Genomic DNA, 24,704 nt, shown 5'->3' on the forward strand with positions numbered 1-24,704 from the left:
TATCACCAGTTTTTAATGACACACAACATTGCCAGTGACATTTCCCATTAACTTAGCTGACGCTATACGTAAATTGTTTAAAATAGCTGTCAGAATAGATCACGTAACAGATTCTGTGAAATTCTGTTTAATGTTGTGAATGTTAAAGGTAAAACCCATTTGGAGAGTCCTGCTTGCTAGCCGGGGCTCACCTATCAATCACTGTGATGAAAGTCATCTTCTTACTTTTCTAAGTGTCCACTGTTAAACTGATTCTTAGCGTTGAATTTCACCCTGGAAGTAAACAAAATGCAAATATCCCAAGACCTACTGGGGTCAAGCACACACATACCTACCACAATAAAAACCTTAGTTGTTTTTTTTTTTTTTTACATAGTCTCTTCAGACTTCTTGCCATGCCTTAGTCCGCTTTCAAATAATTTTCCATTAACAGGCAGGAGTCCCCACGGTACTCCACCCCTCCACATCCTTCCTGTACTGGGTCACTTAAAATAACTAGCCATGAAGCATTTTAAAATTTCAGCAAATTATTTCAGTGGAAAAATCACCGGCCCTCACACTTGTGGTGAGGTGGAGAACCCAGGGGAGACCTCAAAAGGTTTTCAAATAAGAATTTTATCTTCTAGATAGTACAAATGTCTTTACTCGCTACCAATGATCTCTTTCTTACTTACTAGAAAAATCTGTTGGCAATATGTGACCAATCTGAGGGAAAATGCTTTTTATCTAATGTCCCACATTATGTGACAATGAAATCTATTTTTATGAATTCCCATGCCACATAAATATGTTCACTTAGAAATTTGAGCTTTTCCTGTTTCCAAGGAGCTATTTTGCATATTAGTTACACTGTGGTTAAACAACTATTTTGATTAATTATATAAGATATACAAGTCTATTGTGGAAAATTAGACCATATAAATAGGCATGAAGAAAATGAAAATAACCCCCAATTCCCCGAAGAGAATCAGTATAAACAGGTAAAACCTGTTTTCTTTTTCTCAGAATTTTCAAAGCATAAATTCATATATTTCTCTCTAAAATGCCTATTGTCCGGGGTGCCTGGGTGGCTCAGTCAGTGAAGCGTCCCTTGATTTTGGCTCCGATCATGATCTCAGGGTCATGAGATCGAGCCCCGAGTCGGTCTCTGACCTGGGTGTGGGGCCTGCTTAAGATTCTCTCTTTCTCTCTCCCCCTCTGCCCCCCTGCTCCCCCTCCCCCCCACCTCCAACTCACGCGCACATGAGTGTGCTCTCTCTAAAAAAAATGAATTCTCTAATTTGGGGCAGCACACTTGAAATCAGTAATATGGGCAATGTGTATGGGCAGGTCTAATGTTTAACAAGGTCTCCCTCTCCCTCTGTCCCTCCCCACCACCCCACTCGCTCAGGAGTTCTCTCTTTCTTTCTCTCTCTAAAAATAAAATAAAATGCTTGTTGTCTATAAAACACTTTACTAACTCATTGCCATCATCTAAACTGGCAAAATAATTATGTAGATATTCCTTAATTTAGGTAATTAATCTTTATAGTTGGATATCAAGGTTGTTCCTAACTTTTCATTATTAAAGCCAATGCCATAATGAGCATACTTGTATGAGCATCTTTGCACACTCATTCAGTTGTTTCCTTAAGACAGAATCCTAGAAGTGGCTTTGCTGAATCACAATAGACATAAGGTCATGATTTTTACATCACAGGAAATACATAGCTCACAGACTGTTTAAAACATACCAAATGAGAAGAATAATAAAGGAATCCCTGATTTCAAATAAAACATAAAAAATAAATATATCTTTATTTGAAAAACACAAAGGAAATCTATTAAACTATAGCTTAGCTGTCAACAAAACACAAACCCTCAAACTAGACCATGCTTAGGGCTCTGTCATGTTTGCTAAACTTGTGCCTCAAGAAAAGACATTTAGCTTTATTCAAGAGGCTCCTTGTAAAAAGAACTCTGTGGGCAACAAATGCGGGTGCCATATAAATAGTCAGCACCATACAAGAGAAATATAACGTGCACCACAAATGCAAGCCACGCATGTAATTTTAAATTTGCTAGTGGCTGCATGGAAAAAAGGAAAGAGAAGCAGGTGAAATAAATTTCAATAATACATTTTATTTGATGTGGTGTCCCCAGAATATCCCTTCAACATCTAATGGAATAAAAAAAATTATTGAGATATTTTATTATTATTATTATTATTTTTGGTACCAAGTCTTTAAATTCCAGCATGTATACAGTACAAACACAGCACGTCTCAGTTGAGACTAGCCGTGGTCGAAGTGCTCAAAAGCCACTTATGGCTGGTGGTACCATATGGACGGTGCAGGACTATGGCAGAGGTCAGCAAACCTTATCTGTAAAGGACCAGACAGTAAATATTTTAGGCTTTGCAGGCCAAGAGGCAAAATCAAGGATACTGTACCCTTTGCCTGGGTAGCCCATCCAGGGCGGTGAACAGCTTTGCATCTAAGTGCCCTCAGCCAGAGACATTCTCAGGAGACATTTTCAGGGATGAAGACTGGCCAGCCCAAGGGGGGGGGGGGGGGGGGCTGCCATCACTGTAACCTGAAACCCAGCTAGCCCCTGTCTCCTCCTAAGAGCCAGGTCAGCACAACTTAGGCAAGTGGCTTGAAAGGACAAGACTCGGTGACTGAGATTTCCTAGACAGAGATTCTACCATTCGTTGCCCTGCATGTGCCACAGTGGAGACCCCAGTGCGTTGGCGGCAACCAAAGTGGCCAGCAGAGGGGAAAGGGGCCGGGGGGCGGGGAGGCACTGAACTTGGTCTCTGCAGCTCACTGTGCCAGCCTATGTTGGTTCTAGAAATAAACTATCCAGTAAGGGAGGATTCACAAAGCCAATTGCATAGTAAAGATTCTGAGAAATCCTGTCATAAGGAAACCTGTTTCACTTGCAATAACTTAGCCCTTCCCAATATTTTTTGGTGTGAACCCATTTTAACAAGTAACAAACACCAAGGCACACAAGTGGATATTCCTCTGAGAGATACTCTCTGAGTGGCTCACTCTGAGAAACTGCTCTAAGTTAATTTTGTAAAGCCCCATTTGATACCAGGAAAAGTTCCTCACAGTAAACTTTAATAAGAGAACTAAATTCTTAGGTTCCTTCTCAGGTTCCCATCTTTCGTTGTTCCATTTTTACCCAAATACCATGCCTGATTATTTTTTCAACATATTTCTGCTTCTCCCCTCCCCATACTCATGTCCCTCCAAGGCTCTCTACAACCTAATGTACGTGGTTGGCCCCGTCTGCCTGTCCAGTCTTGCCCAAATGTTACTTCCAACTTGAATCTAAATGTCCCCAACTTAAGCCAAAATGAGGCTAGTGCTTCCTTCTTACCAGTTAAACTTGGTTTCTCTGTCATGGACCACAGACCTCAGATGTTCCTAAAACTCTGCCTGACCACAAAGCCAAAAGTTCTTCGTCGTCCCCTGAACACATACAGCCTTTACTAAGCCTCACGCATCATCAGAGAACTCCTTCAAATACACTACCTCATCTCCTCCCTACAAAGGCACTTTGAGGACCACAGAGACTACACCTTAAACTTCTGGCATAGGCCTCGTACGGTGCTTTGTGGCAACTACTCAAACTTGCCTAGCAAATAAATGAAAGCATGAAGTGCTCAGTCAGGCTTCAGTGAAGGGGGATCTGGCTTGTGAGCACATTTAGGCTTCCCAAATGACACCAGAGGTTAGGATATACATTCAAACCTTTACAGGCAGAAAAGCCACACTAATCCCTTCCTGATTTATCATTTCGGGGCATGAGCCATATCACTGAAGTACTCCACTGCTAGTGAATTAATTCATGGCCAAACTTCGATTTCCTTTAATTTATTTATTTTTTAAGATTTTTTTATTTATTTGACACAGAGAGACAGCAAGAGAGGGAACACAAGCAGGGGGAGTGGGAGAGGGAGAAGCAGGCTTCCTGCTGAGCAGAGAGCCTGATGTGGGGCTTGACCCCAGGACCCTGAGATCATGACTTGAGCTGAAGGCAGACACTCAACGACTGAGCCACCCAGGCGCCCCACTTCTATTTCCTTTTAAAAGACACTTTATCCTCTACATATTGTTCTCTAAAGACAAATTTAATGCACTGTAATTTTCCCAGCGAAACTAGATGTTTTGCTTTTTAGAAAGCACTTTTTAGGGGCACCTGGGTGGCTCAGTTACATGATGGATATATAAATACACGGCTCCGAAACTTTAAGTGACTTTTAGACAAATGTGCAAAAGAGATTACAAGGTATCTGAAAAATGCTTGCCTGGATTTTACTGTGATGTCATTAGCAGCAATCCTGAGGAATTTGGGAACAGGGCTCGCAGGGTGTGTGAAAAAGTAGACTCTCTGCAAGACTTCGCTAGCCAACAAGGCTGCCAAGTGAAAAGCCGATAGATCTTCCTCTTTTACTCAAAGTGACAGAGAATCTCCAAACAAACCTGCCTTCCAGGACCCTAAAATAATCTTCAAATAAAATGTTTTGTCCAAACACCAAGACTAGAAATCTCATTTATTGAAATTCACAACAGGGTTAAATTTTAAAATAGAAGGAGGACATAAGAAATTCAGTAATATTCTTTCAGGAGTTCTGTCTGTGGCCAAAATCACTCTCATTATCAAAAGCCACAGGGAAAGCCACAATGAGGGAGGGCAGGTCGGGCCGAGGGATACAATGTTCTCTCTCAGGGGGAAGGTTAACAATATCCCCAAGGAGGCAAGGCAGCTGTTAGCAACATTAAAGGTAGGAAAGAACAAGTATCCTAACCTTCAATTGTTTTGTTTTGGTCTTTCTAAATCACAAAAGGTAACACAATCAAATTTAAGGATCAGTGAAAATTTGCCAATCTCTAGCCACTATGAAAGAACATGAAAAATGAAAAAACCCCTGCCAAAAAAAGTAAATAATGTTGTAGTTGCATGAAGAAGTGTGTTGTATGACTTTTATCAACCCAAGATCTTGTGGCCCAGAGGGGCTGCAGGAAGAGATAAAAACCAACCAAGGTAAAGATCAGCTGATAGTAATATCTGCCATCTTTCAAGTATATATTTTTTAGAGTAAACCCTTCGAAAGCCTAGCACTGAGTTTTCCCCTTTCTCACATGGTCACGATATTCCCTATATTTATATTTAATTATTATCAAAAGATCAAAGGCTCATAGTATATGATACAACATAGACACCCATATACCTCCATGCTCTTGCAAATACGCACACAGCAAAGACCTTTGAAAACACAAATAAAGGCCAATATTTTAGTCTGGAAGCTATCCCTTTTTTGTTTGTTTGTTTCTATGGTGGTATTGTAAAATGCAACATAAGTCAGTAAACGTTTGTAGGAACAGTACTACCACATCAATCAAATGTGCACATTGATTGAAAACACATCCTGATTTCAGAAAACGTAAAACATTATAATCCAAGTATGATTAAAATCAATGGTACATAGTAATTTTGGGCATTTCTACTTTGTGCATTCAAATGGAGCTCATTGATCATGGCCCAGGCACTCCAACTAATCATAACAAAAATTATCCCTAGGGAGAGTAAATTCCACCAAAAAGCGTTCAGAGTCTAGTGTTATTTCCAAAAATTAGACAACCATATTTGGCCACATTTATTTCTGTATTTTATTCACAGATGAGATTATACAGAAATTTATGTTTTATGTTGGGTTTTCAGCTAGTTACAAAACCACCTTCAAATGCAAGTTGGGTATATATTACAGAGAACAGTTTTTCATTACGGTGGAGAACTTGGGGAAAATACCCTTATCATGGTGGTTAAAAGGACTCTCACTTCTTGCTTTTTTGTTTGTTCATTTGTTTGCATGTGCCTTCCCTGCCTTGACAATTTATTCACAAATGTCATGCTGATGGTCACTGCAACATTACTTAAAACTGCAAAGCAAAACTCCATATTAAAACAACCTAAATACCCGACAGTAGGAAAATGTTTGTTATCTGTGTGATAGAAAGAATGTTGTACAGTCATTAAAAATAATGTTTTCCGGGCACCTGGGTGGCTCAGTTGGTTAAGCGACTGCCTTCAGCTCAGGTCATGATCCCGGAGTCCTGGGATCGAGTCCCACATCGGGCTCCCGGCTCAGCGGGGAGCCTGCTTCTCCCTCTGACCCTCTCCCTTCTCATGCTGTTTCTCTCTGCTCGCTAATAAATAAATAAAATCTTTAAAATAATAATAATAATAATAATGTTTCCCAAGAATATATATTGGCAAACAAAATGCTCACAATACAATGTTCTATTTTAAAAATCAGGATCCAAAACTCTACATACAATATGATCGCAAGTGTGTCCCACTTTTAAAATGTCTATTATATACGGGTGCCTGGGTGGCTCAGTCGGTTAAGCATCAGATTCTTGATTTCAGTTCAGGTCATGATCTCAGGGTTGTGAGATCGAGCCCCACAATGGGCTCCATGCTGGGTGTGGAGCCTGCTTAGAATTCTACCTCTCCCTCTTCCTCTGTCCCTCCGCTCACTAAAAATATAAAATAAAATAATAATAAAAATGCCTATTATTTATATGCATGCACAGAAAAGTCTTTGAAGGAACTCTTCCAACAACATGGTTTTCTCTGAGGGATAGGATTTCAGGATATTTTAATTTTCTTATTTTATAATTCACTTTGATTTTTCAGATTTCACACAGCAAACATTATATTCCTTTTTTGAGAATGAGTTTAAAATTTAATAATGTGTTTATACAATGGTGCCAGAACAACCAATCACTTGTAATATAACTCATGGAATCAGAAAATATACACTATCTATATCCACTCACTGATTTCCTTCTCCCCTGCTTTAGTGAGATGTAACTGACAAATAATATGGTGTAAGTTTGAAGTATACAAAGTGATGATGTGATATACTATATGTTGTGAAATGATTACCATGATAAGGTTAATAAATCTATCACTTCACAAAGTTACTTGTATGTGTGCGTGTGTGTGTGTGTGTGTGTGTGTGTGGTCATTTAAGATTTACTCTCTTAGCAAATTTCATTTATACAATACAGTATTGTTAACTACAGTCACCATACTGTACACATTAGATCTCAGAAACATTATTTTTATAAATAAAAAACTGCTTTAAAAAATGTTCTGTTAACATGGCAGTTTATACCAAAAGGATAAAAATGAGTAAGCTGTGGATTTATTTACCTTTCTGTATACATTTTAAACATTCTCTTTGGAAAAAAAAAAAAAAACACTTTGAATCTTTAAAGCACAAATATCAATTTAGCTGTATCTTTCTTCTGAAAAAAATTACCTATTAATCTCACTCTCACTTATTTAATATTTATTATAGTCAAATGATCCATACAATAGAAAGGATTTAAATGTCAAAGAAAAACCTCTTCACTCATCTATCCTTATAGGTAATATTCCCCCTCATTTAGAGTAATCTTCCAACTATTTCTCAAGGAATTTGTCATCCACTAAATATTGTCCATAGAAATTTAAAATCTTGGACTCATAAAGATGCCTACAAACTAGGCAGAGAAGCTACCTGGTTCGCAAAATGGACCATAAAATGAACAGAATATCATCTGTAGTAACAAACTTCCAACTAATATGCTGTTTAAATTGCCCTCACTTACATGAAAAAAATGTAACTGTGGAAAAGTTTAAATACCATTCTTATAGCATTTTAGTCTACAAAACACTTTTCACCAAGATTATCTCAATTTAATATTCCTACTTTCATTACAAAGTAGGAATTATCATACCCATTTTCCAGATAAGGAAATGACTAAGCTTGAGAATCCACAGCTTATTAAAGGTGGAGCTAGAACTTGAACTTGAGAACTTTGTCTCAATATACTATACATTCTGTACCATTCAGCCAGTTGGAAAGCCACTGCATCTTCACTGCTATAAGACAAAGACATGGCAGGTGAACAGGAAGGAGGATGGTCTCAGCTCAAACTGGCATGCTGAAAATAAACTTTAATTTTTTTAATCGAAGTATAATTAACATACAGTATTATATTTTCAGATGTGCAATACAGTGATTCAACAATTGTATATATTATTCAGTGGTCATCAATATAAATGCACTCTTAATCCCCTTTATCTGTTGCACCCATCCCCCACCCACCTCTCCTCTCTGGCAATCACCAGTTTGTTCTGTGCATATACGAGTCTGGTTTTTTTTGTTGTTTTTTTTTTTTTTTGGCTCTTTTTTGTTTGTTCATTTGTTTTGTTTATTAAAGTCCACATATGAATGAAATCATATGATACTTGTCTTTCCCTGAGTGGTTTATTTCACTTAGCATTAAACCTTCTAAATCCATCCATATTGTTGCAAATGGCAAGATCTCATTCTTTTTCATGGTTGAGTAATATTCCATTGCATAAATATACCACATTTTCCTTATCCATTCATCTATGGATGGACACTTGGGTTGTTTCCATATCTTGGTTATTGTAAATAATGCTGCAATAAACACAGAAGTACGTATATCTTTTCAAATTAGTGTTTTCATTTTCTTTGGATAAATACCCAGAAGTAGGATTACAAGGTCAGATGACAATTCTATTTTTTATTTTTTCAGGAACCTCTTAAATGTTTTCCAAAGTGGTTATACCAATTTGCATTCCTACCAACAATGTATGAGGGATTCTTTTTCTCCATATCTTCACCAACACTTGGTATTTCTTGCATTTTTGCTTTTAGGCCTTCTGAGAGGTATGAGATGATATCTCATTGTGGTTTTAATTTGTATTGCCCTGATGATTAGTAATGCTGAGCATTATTTCATGTGTCTGTTGGCCATCGGTATGTCTACTTTGGAAACATGTCTATTCAGAGATCTTCTGCCCATTTTTAAATCATATTGTTTCTTTTTTTGGTACTGAATTGTATAAGTTCTTTATATATTTTGGATACTACCCCATTATCAGATATATCATTTGCAAATATCTTCTCCCATTCAGTAGGTTGCTTTTTTGTTTTGTTGATGGCTTCCTTCACTGTGCAAAAGCTTTTTATTTTTGTGTAGTCCCAACAGTTTAATTTTGCTTTTGTTTCCCTTGCCTGTGGAGACATATCTAGAAAAATGCTTCCATGGCTGATGACAAAGATATTACTGCACATGTTTTTTTGTAGGATGTTCTATGGTTTCAGGTCTCCCATGAAAATTAATTTTTATAATAACATTCACAGGAGGAAACTAGAGCTAAGGCGCTACAGTCACAGGATACTATTGATATTACTCTTCAACCATTTGACTACAAATTCCAGACACAAGAGTTCATCTGTTTTGTTTTGTTTGCCGACCAAACAAATACAAGAAGATACTTTGGTGCCCAGAACAGAAAGACTGTGTACAGGTGGCAAATATTATTCTTGGTTGCCCGATATTTCAGACAACAGTATTCACTGCTCTGGGTCAGGGGAGACTATAACCTAGGTAGACCTAGTGGCCAAAAAGCGGTACTATAAATCAAGACACTGAGGATGTGGACTCACATCAAGATACGAGAAATCTCATCGTCAAGAGTCTCAACATAAGCAAGGTCTCAAATGGCAGAGGGGTGTGCCTTCTACATCTTCAGTGCTGAGCCCCTTCTGGTGCTGGAAGTCAGCAGCATAGGAGAAAGATGGGGTGCTCTGGAGACAGACTGACCTGATCCCCAACATCCCACTCTCCACCATGACCCAGCTCTCAGGCCCTCCGCACAGGGCCAAGCAGATAGAGATCATAGGGGTTATGTGAACTGGTTCTAATGCTTCCCTTATATAAATATGAGCCCATAGCTTTGCTTTGTTGACATAATTCCATCGGTCTGGAGTGGGAATAACAACAACCTGTTTTATGGGCTTTACGAATGTGGCCAGATCAGTCTGAGAAGTTTTCCACTCAAATTGCAAATGAACCATGACAGAGAAGAATGAGACTGAAGACAAAAACTTTTCCCTCCTGGTTATATGTCTCTAGCTCCTCGCTATGGCCAAGTTCAACAAATGCTAAGTTACTACACTAGGTTCTATTAACCAAGTTAGCCATTTAGTAAAATTTTGCCCTGGGTGAATTATTAAACCACTCTAGGCTTCATTATCCTTATCTGCAAAATAAAGAGGACACTGTCATCTCAGGATGGTTGTCATGATTAAATGAGATAATATACGTAGAATGCCTGGCTCTTTAACCCAAAATTAGCACTCAGTAATGGTAGCTCTTCCAACCACATAATATAAAACAACATGTATAAAAAACTAACAAGTTAGTATCCTAAATGAAATTATCTAATTGTATTTTGTTTTACTTTCTAAGAAGGGCTAACTTATGCCAGGAGAAAGATGATTGTTTTAAATTAAATACTCATAAACTAAGATGATAGACAGATAGATGGGGGGAGGACGAAGAGAAAAGGAGGGAGAGAGAAAGACAGACATCAAATATGAGGAAACTATCTAAAATAAAAGTTTAAACCTAATCCATTTTGTAAGAAATAAAATGGGATTCACATCTCAGTGCCCTCAAAATATACACCTTGCCACTCAGTAGTAAGATAAAGATAAACACCTGTAAAAAAATCTTATGACTACAAAAGTATACCTTTGCTTTATTTTGTTCAAAAACACCATATTCAAAGATGTTCAGATTAAACTGATAAAATAAGGATTAATTATGATTTGACTTCTTTTATCATTACTGAATTAGAAGCAATTAACAAATAAATCTCTAGAAAAAAAAGAAACAAGATAACTCTTCCACTGTTTTGAAAGGAGTTTTACTGATTTTTATTTAGATTCACTATTAAAACTCATTGTTGAGTAGTAATGGCCACGTAGCTTGTTATAACCCTTACCCCACTCTCCAGCCCAACACGCACACACTGAGAACAATTAGAAAAGCTGGACACAACACACAAAAATAATCCATTTGAAAGCATCAGTGAGCTACCAAGACCTAAGCCAGGGCCTGAATAAAGACACCTTAAAGAAGGGAAGTAAACTAGTGAATCTGACAGTCTTTGAAGTTTCTAAGGAATCTGCCAATTTCTAAGTAGTACAAAGCCAAGAGGCTTTCAGAAAGCAGCAGCTAAGAGGCTGGAAACCAGCGCTGAGTTTCTAGCAGTCTCATGGGGATGGAGGAGACCAAGGAGAAGTTTCTGTAAACACTCAGAATTCCAGATAATCCCCTGGAAAGGCTATACTTCAGAAATTAATGCAAACTGGAAATGGACATAGTCTCACAAAACCTGAAACCCAGCTTTCACCAGTTCAATCCCAGAATGGATTAATGTACCATAACCCCACATTTATGCCTGCAAGAAAGCAAAAGTAAACCCTCTCTTAAAGGAAAATAGCATCATGCAGAGCCTTAAATTATTTTTTTTGATTCTTCATACACAATGTCCAACATTCAAACGAAATCATAAGGCATGCAGACAACTACTAGCTTACTGCAGAGTCCTTGTCAAAACTGATCCATAGAGGCCTTGTAACTCTCCAACCTGAAATTCCCATTTTAAGAATGAATCAACTCGGACTCAAGAACAACAAGACAGGAAGGGTCAAAACCTTGCTTGTCAAATGGAAACGGTATGTTAAAGAATGTAGCTGGTCTGGCCTCAGGAGCATCTCAGCTTTACATTTCAAAAAGTAGCAAGTTCCTCTGTGGGGAACTCGATCTGTTCTGCTGCCTAAAGGAAAGCCACTGACTCAATGGGACCTCCCTCCAATACACGAAGATTCCCTAAATGTCTGGGCCTGGTTCACTGAAGGCTTGGCTAGGCTGAAACCTAGTGGTGTGCACTGGCTGCTGTGGATATTCAACCTCAGTGCCAGCTATGCAGAAGCAAAAGGAGATGTAGTTGCTCTGGTCAGGGCGCAGGACTCAGGCTTTTGGGCTGTTGCCAATGGTTAGGTGTTTGTTTTCCACTTGGAAAGCTGCAGCCTGGTAGATTAAAGAGACCCTTCTTTGGAAATATGAATAACCTAGAAACAAACCATGTCTGCTGACTGAATTGGGTGGCACACTCATGTAGATGCCCACAGGAAGGGCTGTGAACCTACTGGAATCAAGTAGGCTGATTCATCGAAGCTGATGGAGCCTGACTCTATTTCTAATGCAGAGGCTACCACTGCAGGGCAGATTTGTGACTCTTGCCACAAGTGGACCTGTTTGTCTTACAAGGGAAGGGGCCATATCACCAGGGCTGTTACCCCCTACCACTCCTTGCAGATTGGCTACATCAGACCTCTGAACCCTTCTCAGTATGTTGATAATATTCAGGTTACTGGTTAGCTGTTTCCAGCCACACCACTGTGGCCCTTGAAATGAATCTGTGTACTCAAGAATGGACTGATAGTCCACCTCTCTCTTCCTCATTCCCCCCCCAGTCCATACACTTTAGTAAGGCAGTTCCATCACTGAAAGCAGGCATTCCAAAAAAGGAATCATTCCTTCTTGGCTACTTCCTGGCTAATAGGACAAAAGTGGAAAGAATTATAAGCCATTATATAAGTATATTTTGAAAACTGAGGATTCCGTCTTGAGCACTGCTGGACATGATGTATTTTTCTTTTCCTAGCAGCACCCCCAGGCCAGCCTGGTTGATACACACTCCAGCTGGCAGCATAGCTGAAAGAGGCATCAGGGATTCAAGCTTAACTCTGAAAGTTTTATAAAAGTGCCCTCCCTTGTCCCTCTTGCACCCGACCCTTCCAGATGAAAGTTGTGGGTGTAAGTAGGGGAAGAAATATCTCAGACTCCAGAAAGGTATGTGGAGGACAGGACATCATGATTTTTTGTGTTTTAGAATTACCCCTGCAGCCTTCCTCCAAAGGGAAAACATCCTGCTATGGCAATTTGAAACTGCTGCAAGCACACTCTATTTTTACTTTCTACTGCATCTTTTGTGATCCACTTGATTGTGCTGACCACAGCAGCAGGAGAGGGTCCCAGCTCCTGCCCCTTCCACACAAAGCACTTCTGGATATCATCCCCATCCCTATCCATATCATGGGCAGACAAATGCCATAAAGAAAAAGATAGCTTATAGTATATTAAAGTTTTAAACCTCTCTTCATCAAAAGACACCTTTAAGAGAGTAGAAAGGGAAGCCCGAGTAGAAAACGTTTGCAATATATGTAACTAACTAAGGACTTATGTCTTCATATGTATTAGAAAATTGTACAGACACTTCCCAACTTAGAATGGTGTGACTTATGATTTTTTGACCTTAGGGCAGCACAAAAGCAATACACATTCAGTAGAAACCAGACTTTGAATTCTGAAGTTTGACCTTCTCCTGGGCTAGTGATATGCAATATGACCCTCTCTCATGATGCTTGGCAATGGCAGGAGCCACAATTCCCAGTCAGCCACACAGTCACGACTAGTAACAACTGAAGTACTAACAACCATTCTGTATTCATACAACCATTCTGTTTATCACTTGCTGTAGGGTCTTTAATAAATCACATGAGATATTCAACACTTTATTATAGGCTTTGTGTTAGATGATTTGCCCAACTATAGGCCAATATAAGTGTTCTGAGGGGCGCCTGGGTGGCTCAGGCGTTAAGCGTCTGCCTTCGGCTCAGGTCATGATCCCAGGGTCCTGGGATCGAGCCCCACGTCCGGCTCCATGCTCTGCGGGAAGCCTGCTTCTCCCTCTCCCACTCCCCCTGCTTGTGTTCCCTCTCTCGCTGTGTCTCTGTCAAATAAATAAATAAAACCTTTAAAAAAAAATACATAAGTGTTCTGAGCACATTTAAGGTGGGTTAGGCTAAGCTATGTTTGGTAGGTTAGGCGTATTAAATGCATTTTTGACTTAGAATATTTTTAACTTACAATGGTTTATCAGGACATAACCCCTTTGTAAGTCGGGGAAGATCTCATCCAATAGAATATTACAAAGAAATGAAAATGAGTGAACCACAACATCCAACAACACAGATCAATCTCACAAACATGATGTTGAGGGGAAGAAGCCTGACACAAAGGAGTGCTTATTGCATGAATCCGTGATGAAGTTCAAAAATAGGCAAAAGCAATCCCTAATGTTATTAATAAGGATGGTGGCTACCCATGCCTAGGAGTAGTGAAGAGGAAGGGACATGAGGTTAGTTTTTGGAGGGCTGATCACTTTTCTGTATGTTTGCTATACTTAAAAAATAGGTTTGCATTTAATTTATTGTTGAAAGAACAACAGTCAAATAATTTTTGAATCTCAAAATATTAAAAAGTAAAGGAAAATTATGAACATGAACCCTAAACAACACAGGAAGCCAATCAGGACCAGAGGACAGAAATTATATTATTGGAATGATCATATTGCTAAAGTGAAGGTATAAAACTGCTACTGAAAGAAGAGAAGGTGGCTTATCATGAATAAATATTAATATTATTTTGGTGAAAATAACATTAAGTAGCTTGACGAGTATACTAGACATGTCAGTAATGATGGCTATCACACCCATCATACTTTCCATGAAACGACCTCACCCACGGCCCCTGCAGTTTAACAGCCAATCCATGGACTGGCCAGAGACCACTGGTTTTGTCGAGCCCCCAAAACATGAACTGAGCCAATCAGATCTCTCCCACAAGAATACAAGCCTGAATAGATGGAGTGAATGAGAGATGCTGCAGTGAAAATTAAAGCAGAAGCAAAGCAAGAGAAAGGGGACCATAATGTGTTAAGTCAGTACCATAAGGTTCACAGAAGCCTAAAGTTAGGGCAAGCAGAAGTTAGGAGAACACAGAAGCAGTGAAGAACCTAAAAGGCACAAACATGCTGAAAAACAGGTCAACCGGTACCAATGTCCTAAGATCAGCTAGGTCACAAGAAAGGTACTAGAGTGAGACTCACCCTTATATTGCCTTTCAGTATTCCCGTCCCCCCAACACACACAGAGGTGACCATTACTCAAGACAACTTGACTTCGTACCTCTCCCTTGCAATCAAAAGGGCCTAAAGCAAATAATCACATAGCAGAAACCAACTAACCCTAGAAAAGTTTAGCAATACTAGAGAAAGCAAACTACACCCTTGCTTATTGAAACCTTAGTAATTGCCTTAAAATAACACTGACTAGCTGTTAGGTCTCAGAATTTATTTTGAAAGACTGATGAAACACTGGTTTACAAAAGATGCCCCGACTGTTGCAGATCTACGCAAAATACCGAGTGAGAAGAAGCACTAAGGATGTCACAGGAGGAAGGACTCATTCTTGCTCTAAACAAGGCTCTTCGGCTACACAGCTATAAAAGTTTGGAAAATGGACTTCAGTAAAGCAAAGAAGAACCCTCAGGAAGAGAATCACCCATAATTTAATTTCTCATAGAGTGAGGTCAAATCATGAAAATATCTTTACCCCAGGATCACAGCTAAACAACTGATTTCAAAATTTCTTTTCTTTTGGATTTAACATACTGGAATTTATTTAAAAGCTAATTCCACCACCTTTATGTCTTCTCAACCACTGTCCTGAGCTTTTTCCTTTATAATGATACCAAAGAAACAAAAAGATGAGCATTACAATAACATACATTAAAACAGAAGCACGTTACATACTCGTTCCAAGATCATCCTTTTAATTTTGTTTATTTATTTGACAGAGAGAGAGCACAAACACACAAGCAGGGGGAGCAGCAGAGGGAGAGGGAGAAGCAGGCTCCCCGCTAAGAAAGGCGCCCAATGCGGGGCTCGATCCCGGGACCCTGGGATCATGACCTGAGCCAAAGGCAGACTCTTAACCGACTGAGGCACCTAGGCGCCCCAAGATCATTCTTTTCAGAGCCACATCTAGTACAATCTTCAATGCCACACAAGGTCTGTGCAAAAAAAGAAAAAAACTTCCTTATTTACAATTAAAATAATACAATATGTAGGACTTGCTTTAAAATAGTCTAGGGGTAAAAAAAGCATGTGTGGAGGGAAACAGAGATAACAAGAAAGCAGAAAGTTGGAGATTGTTGAAGCTGGGTGATGGGTATATTGGCATTCCCTGAACTATTCTGTTTTGTGTTAAAATATTTTTAAAGAGGAAGGCAGGAAAAAAGCTTCCTAAATGACTGAAGTAATGAAAACAAAAAGCAGAAAGCCAAAGAGGAATTCTATCAGAAAGGATTTCATAGAAACACCAGCTGACAAAGGAGTAGACTATTCACATACTATGTTAAGAGCCTGGCGTGGACTACTGCCTGTGAGCCTGGCAACAACCTGATGATGTAGGTACCACTGCGATGCTCGTCTTCAGGCAGGGGTCCAGGCTTAGAAAGACAAATTGCTCAAGATCACGGATCTGGTAAGCAGCTGAGTAGAGAGAGAAACCCTGGCAGGTTAACTCTTGAATGGAACCATACACAATACTACCATCGATCAGACCTGGAAACTGATAGTCCTAAGGTGAAAAGAAAGAAAATTCATATTGGATGTGAGCAGCCTCTTATGCCCACAGTGTGTGGGCATGGTCTCATCCCGGCTTCTGTAAGGAGTTAGGATGTCACTTCCACAATGAGCCGCAGGCCAGGCTACCACCTCCACGTTCCCACGTTGCTAATCCCAGGAAACCTCCTAGCTTTCAATCTTCCCTCTTTTGAACAGCACTAATCCCACTGTTTACATTAGTCACACAAATGGCATGGGCTCATACACACAGTTCAGGAAATGAATCAGGCACTGTCTAAATTAAATCAGACCAATGACAAAATAAAACATTTCAGGAATCTGAAAAGAATGCAAAGTACTAGTAACCAGAGTCCCTCAGATCCCAGCATCATGGGTCTCCGCCAGGTCACACTGCTGAGTATGGGAAGAGTTAATACAAGAAACTGCTGCTTACATTTAAAAAAATACAGCATTAAAGGATCGATGAATTTTATTTTTAAACATAGCTTTGTAAATGTCGTTTTATCTGTGTCTTCTCAGATCTTACGAGAATTCTAGCTTTTATTAACTTACTCTACTCTGATGCCATAAGTCATGGGAGTAAGTTGGCCTCCCCAACTTCCTCATTTCTTCCTTTATTGTTCAAAAAGAAAAGAAATATTATTTAAATAAACACTGATCAACTCAAACTTCTGTGTGTGTCTGTGTTTCTCTGCCTTCTCCTTAAAAGTATATCTGGGGCATTTTGCATTCACTGTGAGGAGTTTTAAGGAAAAATGATTTGAGTCTTTATTTTTCATTGAATCATTAAGTTTTTCAAGTGCCAGTAAAAAGGAAAAGTGAGAATATGTGCTTTCTGCATCTCTGTTCCACCTACTGATACCAATGTTTTCTCAAATAAAAAAAGAAATCCTGCTACTGTTTTTTTTTTCCCTGAATATACACACACCCATATTTGAATTCGTTGGGCAAAAAAGCTCAACTATACCCTTTGGTGGAGCCAAAATAGTGCATTTATAACTTCTCAATCAGCTAATCTTTGAAAATTATACCAGCCGATGTGTAATGAATAATTTTGGAATAATGGTTAATTTTCAGAATAATGGCCAAATATTATCAAATAAACAAATGTTTGTCACAGTACTATATTGACACCTAACAAATATCAGCTTCTAGTTTCATTTAAATATTAAGATTTTACTATATACACACTTGGATTAAGGTAAACTTATTTCAGAGAAAAATTTATACAGTGATTAACGTAACAGAATAATTATATATACTTGGTCCTGAAAAATAAAGCTCCCTAAATCGTACACAGATTGGATTTACAATTCACAGATTGAAATGTTAATGATACAAATAAAAATCTGTAAACTCCAAAATATGTAAGTGCATAACAAATGTTTTGTATTTATGATAGAAGATAACAATGTAACAAACACACACACATATACACATATATCTCTTTCCGACAGGACAAATGAGCAGGCATGAAAACACAAAGCTACTTTAAAAGTGTGAAAATTAGGACTAAGTAAAACCTAAGTAAAGCCATATTGTTTGTCAATCTGGCTTCTTTCATTACAAAATAATCTTAATGACTAAGTTTTTACATTCTACAAAATTAAAACTATATTGGCAGCAGCACGCATAGTTATTGAAAAACATGGACAAAATCAACTTAAAAATATAATCTGCATTAAACACACAGCAATATCAATTGTTTGAACCAACCATTAACATTTGCTTGCTAAAACCAGAAACCTGTGGTCATCACACACGCTTTACAACTTATCATCACCCAGTGAGAAGAAAATATTAAAATATGTTTAATTCCCAAAGAAAAAAAATTATGTTACAATAATATATATAGTAAGGTTTAGTGTAGCCAAAATTAAAATAACTACATTTTGCGAATCCATAAATTATTTTTCATTTAAGTTTGAAAGAATGATTACAAAGTTCCAATAATAAATCATTTCTCTTCCTTAGATTATATTTTAAAACTTTTTATAAGATTTAGTAAATATTTTTATTCCATTTTCCCTTCACTTATGTTCAATAAGCAAAAGTTGAAGAGGAAATATTGAGCTGGTTATTATATATCAATTAAACAACATAAATGAGACTGAACATCCACCATCCACACTCTCCACCCTCCATAAGTATTCCAGGGCTTGCAGACAGCTCTGCCTAATTCCATAAAACTATTAAAATCCTCCACTTGTGGTCATTAGGAAGGCTAAAATGACTGGCTAGTAACGAGGTGACAGGGGAAATCACATAACCTTTAATACCTTTAAAATTAAATCAACATGTTTAATTCAGCACAAATATGACCCGTATCTACTACTTTAAGCCTCCAGAACTAAGATGTTTGACCCCAAAAATGACTGAAATCAGAGTGAACAGAACATTTACCATTACCAGGAAAATAAGAATACGGCTTTGTTCCTATATGTCTCTCCTGCTAGCAGGGAAGACACATTCAGTCACTTAAATGGACTAGACTAACCAATGTGTACTTTCACCTAAGTACAAATATTTTTAAAGATCCCCTACTGAAGGAGATGAATGTTATGTAAAATTGTTTGTTTAAACATAAGTCTCATTTTTCTTTAAAAATGCAATGGTCTGCAATTACGTTTCTCAAGAATTACAACTGCCCTGTAAATAGTTTTTAAAGGGAAACAAGAATAAACAAAATAGTGATTCACATACAATCCCAACCCCCATCCCACTCAGATTTTTAAATTTCTTTTTTTTTTTTAAGATTTTAGTTATTTATTTGACAGAGAGAGCACGCGTGCACACTAGTGGGGGGAGAGGCAGAAGGAGAGGGAGAAGCCGACTCCCTGCTGAGCAGGGAGCCCGATGCGGGGCTCGATCCCAGGATGCTTAACTGACTGAGCCACCCAGGCGCCCCTCAGATTTTAAATTTCTTGAAGCTCAATCAACTTAAGTAGATCCTTCCTAAGACACTTGTCAACGTTATTCAATCTTCATACCTGGAGTTGGACTTTGATCATCTCCATCTCCCTAGAACGCTTTCAGTCTCAGTGTTAGCATAGGTATAAATGAAAAAAGTACTAGCAATTTCTAAGAGCTGAAGGGAAGTTCAAATTAGATGTGGTAAATGGAGGATTACACAGAGCCTGGCACACGGAAGGTACTTATTAAACCCAAATTCCCATTCCCCTTGAACACTTTTACCTAGAATGAAAAGTAAGTTTTTCATTTCACATAAACATAGATTTCTTTAGAAAGTACCACCAACACACAGGTTCAAGAAAAGGAACACTACTTGAAAAATTTTTAGCGGAACTCATTTTGATTCTATCACCATAACTAAAAGTACCCAAAAAGTAGCCGCTATGGAAACTTGATCTGAGAGCCTTGCCATCAACCAAGGACCTACCAAAGTGAAATCCTTGGGACATTCTTGAAAAAATGGAGCAATGCAAATATTCCTTTAACCCAGGCACACTTGGAAAGTGAAAAACACCTTTCTTTTTTCTTAACTGGAAACAGTTTTTAAAAACCACTTTAACAGTGGTTTAAAAAAAAAAACTTAATTTTTCTTTTGTCAACCGACTTACTTCGAATTATTTAGAAGAAACAAACCAATGAGTGTTTTCCTCTTATTAAACATTTATTTAAAACGGATTTTAAATATTAAGAAACTTATGAAAAACACAATCGGAATTTAAGAATTATTTGAAGGATAAGTAGCATTTAAACTGACAACAATGATTGGAGGCATTTTAGAGCAAAAATTACATTAACTATAACTGTCAACAGCATTACATCACACTCCAGTGTAAATAAGAATGTCTCCTCCTCTAGCAATGATGTTCCTATTGGTTTGCACATCTGCTAACCTAACTGATTTATTAGAATGTCCACTTTGATCACCTGCTTGTGTTTAGCTTCTCAGATTCAGTAGTTATTACAGAGACTGGTAAACTTTATATCTTGTGAAACAGTCTGTCACATTCTCTACACAGCAAAAGCTCACACTGCTGTTACAACATTAGAAACAGGAGATGTCATTATTGGAAGGCAACTTGAAACCCTCTCAGCCAAACTCTTAATTTTTAAATATTAAGAAACGGATTTCATTCACAGAAAAAATAGACTGTTAAGAGATTTGTGTACTTAAGTCACAGCAACATGGTGGAGGAAACCCACTCTGCCTCCCTAAATCCTGTTTCAAGCCCTAACCTTCAACTGTGTTTACGTGGTTGAGAGAGATATTTACTCAGACAGGACCACCTTAAGATGGTCCCTGCTCAGTGCCTCAACTTTGCCAGTTTCAAGTCTAGGTACTTGAGAAAATGTGAGCACATAGGAACACAAATGAACTGAAAGGGAACCAACTGCATAAACTATAGGTTTAAGGTAGAAGCTGCTTCTTGTTTCTTATCTTTGCAGTTTTTTCTTAATTCTTCAGACACATCCAGACAGGCAGGCTAGAGAAGAGCATCAATCTGCTAAACTAACCTAAGTCACAGAAGCATGCCTAACAGAAAACAAAATTTGACAGATTTCCCAATCCGATTCCTAATCCATTTTGAAATGCTTATTCTTTATATCTCAGTTTTTCTACGTACAGCAAAGGTTCCAATTTCTATCCTCTTAAAGATGTACCAAATGAGTGAGAAATACTCATAACTTGCATGGCAAACAAATTTTTTTTTTTTTCCCTAGGATGACCTGTTTAGGACTTCCATTAGAAAGTGGCATAAAAGTCACACTATTGGAGGGTTACATTTATGTCTTAAAGTGTGATGTAAAGAAAACTGTCCTGAAGAGGAGAGCCCAGATAACTTCCAAGTAGAAAAATGTAGGTTTTCATGTTAACTGGTCAGACAGCTAGGTAAGTTGCAGCAAGTAACATCTTCACACCCCCAGCTAAGAAAGAAAGGAAGGAAGGAAGGTAGGAAGGAAGGGAGGGAGGTAGGGAGGAAGGAAGGAAGGAAGGAAGGAAGGAAGGAAGGAAGGAAGGAAGGAAGGAAGGAAGAAAAGAAGGTTATCTCCTGATATTAGTATAAATAGGAGAAAGAATAATTTGGGATTAAGTCAATGATATATATCCAGGGTAATTTAAAGTACCTATTTGCTTTTACACATAATAACACTTAAGAATTTATTAGTTTTGGCTCCTGGGGGGCCTTGGAACACATACCTTTAAAAAAAACAACCTCACCAATAGAAAAAAAAATAGATACTGAAAAAAATCTGCTTCCTCAACACCCTTTTTGTGCTCTTAAATTTTAAAATGCATGACTTGAAATTTAAACTTATATTTTCAGTATCTATATCTACAAAATTGAAAATCAGTTTTTCAAATAACCCTCAACATGCCCTCAAAAACCAAAGGGTGTATTTTTTAAATTATCAGATTTATGTGCAATATAATAAGTTTAATCAATTAAGTCTGTTAATGATTTATAGTGAAACCAAAGTGGAAAAAACAAAACAAAACAAAACTTCTGGTTGATCTAGTTTGAACTCCTCTTAATTTTACACATTGTTTTATGAGCCCCAGGGGTTATGGAGGCATCTTATTCATCATCCCAGCGCCAGCGCCTCCCACAGCCACGCTCTTGCAAGAGAAGCTGTTTGGTCTGACTTGCAGGGGAAATTCAGATGCGAAACATTTTATGCTACAGCAAATACAATCAGCCTCTTTTCTTCAAGGTGGAGATCTAGAAGCGAAGTGAGAACATTTGGGAGCATAAAATTAGTCTGCTCTAACTTTAATAACCCAACGGTGATTGGAAAAAAAATATAAATTTCCCGCATTTGCAGGAATGGGGGGGGGGGCAGGAGTTACTAAATCTAGAGGGTTTGTTTTTTCCTCCCCGAATGCATACACAGCAAAACTAATAAAATTATGACCCAGGATAAAAAGGCCACATTTATTTTCAAAGCATTCATTTAAAAGTACAGAGAAGCGTTCTTTAAAAATGCCCACAGGTTTAAACATAGCAGGAATGCGGCCACCAAAGACTAATCCTGAGAGAAATGCATACATATTTACCTCCATAATTAGACCCAGCAGGTCAAATGTGAGCAAAGTAAACCGACATAAACCACAAAACACTGAAAATCGCCAACAGAAAGTGCCTGTCCTTCCTGGGAGCCCCCGCTTGTTCCTTGCACAGCCAGCGATCAAACATGTGCACGCAGAATTTAAAAACCCCACACGCACCAGCCGGGTAAGGGAGAAACCAAACTTTTCCAAATAAGTTAGTTCCGTCGTGCTAATCTAAACCCAACAGGTGTCAACACACGTCACCACACTAAATCCTTCCGAACTAGGTCTAGATAAGAACTGGATGGTTAGCCATGAAACTGAAAAGACCCGACCGCTTTCAGGGTCGCGAAAGAAATAAAGCGGAGCCTCGGTTCCAAGTGATTACATGGAGATGAGGGAGAGGGGGGATGGAGACGCGGCGGCGCGTGGAGATGTCCTGCCCCTGACACCGCGGGGGAACCTTGGATCTCGGAGTACGGTTCCCGCGTTCGGTCGAGCCCTAGACCTCGAGGGTTAGAAGAAGAGAGAGTGTGCCGCGGCCGCAGGGAGGGAGACCGAGGAAGGAGGGCGCACGGTACCTGCTTGTCCAGCGCGTCCCGGGCGCCGCCTTGCCCGACCCCGGCCCTGGGCGGCGCGGGCGCCCGCTCGCAGCTGCAGCCCTCCAGGAGGTACATGCCCGCCGGGCGGCCGCTCTGCTCGCCCTCGAAGTAGAAGAGCACATTCTGGTAGAGAGCGAACCACTTCTCGTGCCAGCGACTCGCCTCGGCTGCCTTCTTGCTCAGGAAGCCGCGTTTGGTGCCCTCCTTGCGGGCCAGGAAGGCCAGGTACAGGGCGTGCCCCTCGTTGTAGCGCACGCTCTTCTGCATGGTGAGGGCGCGGGGGGCTCACCCGTGCCTCGCAGCCATCTCCAGGCCGGCTCGCCCCAGGGCGCGCCCGCTCGGGTCCCGGCTGGCGAAGGGCGCCCCCTTGTCTGACGCAGCGCGCAGGGCACCCCGCCGGCCTTCGGGGCGCGGCGCCGCGCGGGTCCGAGGGGGCGCTTGGCTGCGGCCAGGGCACGTTCTCGGCCGCGACCGCCGCCCTCCCGGCCGAGCGAAGCCCGGGGAGCCCCCGACGCCCGCGTGGAAAGTGGCCCCGAGAGGGCGCCCCGACCCGCCGCTGCTTCGCCCAAAGTTGCGGGAGCCGGAGCCCCGCGGCGGGCTGGGGCGGCGCGACGCGCGGCAGCCCGAGGAGGACTGCCCCTCGGGCAACTCGCTCCGGGAGACAGAAGGTAAAACGTCACGTGGGAGATCAGCTGTAATCGGCTTGGAGACCGATTTAAAGGGCAAAGTCGGCGCGGCGGCGGTGACGGCGGCGCAGTCGGCTCACCCCGGCGCGCGCGTCCCACCCTCGCCCGCCCGGCCGGCCGGCTGCCGCCCCTGCTCCCGCGCCGCGATGGGGCGGAAAGCCGGGAGGTGCAGGCGCGCGGCGGCAGCGCTCACCGGCTCACACGCGCGCCCGCACGCACAGACCAATATATATACTCACATGCACACAAATGCACGCTGACCCAGCGCGCACAGTCGCCACACAGTGCTCGCATTTTCACAATTACACACTCCCACGACGTTCACACGCATACACACAGAATACTTATACACACAAAATTTGCACTCATGTACAAATACAACCACATGAGTACTTCACACAAAAATACAAAGTCATATACAATTACACACTTAGGCAACTACACACGTGCACACACTTATACGCTCACCTACACACATTAACAGACACAAACGATACTCATACAGTCACCCAAACTCACACACACTAGACACATACACTCAACATACACACTCATGCCAATTACACATAAATACACACACATACACATTTATACTCATACATTCACAGTAATACACACACTGACACACACAAAAACATACCCAAACACAATGAACATACAGAAGCAAACACATTCATTCAAAAAAATTTACACAAACATACACATACTTGTATACAAGCACTTACATACAAATATACATTCATACAAATTCATCCACCTTCACAAACCCATTCACACAAACTCACATCTCACCTGCCACATCCACACACTCACACTCATCCATCGGTGCATTTCCATGGCAGTAGGTGGGGTCACAGGGTGGCTTTGCATACCGGACAACCCTGACTTTTCCACTTGTACTTGCACTGTTGTACTTAAACCGGGGGAGAAGGTTAATGAGTGCAACCCCCTGTTCTCAGATGCTGT

General features: G+C 40.0%; 1 protein-coding gene across 3 annotated transcripts in view; it reads right to left on the minus strand.

The window, feature by feature from the left end:
• The window catches only part of RASGRF2 (Ras protein specific guanine nucleotide releasing factor 2), a 233,432-nt gene extending 209,618 nt beyond the window's left edge, over positions 1–23,814 (minus strand). For 2 of the 3 annotated variants that reach the window (XM_036067434.2, XM_036067409.2), the window contains exon 1: positions 23,032–23,814. In XM_036067434.2, the coding sequence (XP_035923327.1) occupies positions 23,032–23,319 (288 nt within the window). In that variant the 5' untranslated portion in view covers positions 23,320–23,814. The remainder of the gene's footprint in view (positions 1–23,031) is intronic. The other variant, XM_036067419.2, reaches the window with a different exon arrangement.
• Positions 23,815–24,704: the final 890 nt, after the last annotated feature.

The sequence above is a fragment of the Halichoerus grypus genome, chromosome 2 (genome assembly GCF_964656455.1).
Source record: "Halichoerus grypus chromosome 2, mHalGry1.hap1.1, whole genome shotgun sequence".
NCBI classification, from domain to species: domain Eukaryota; kingdom Metazoa; phylum Chordata; class Mammalia; order Carnivora; family Phocidae; genus Halichoerus; species Halichoerus grypus.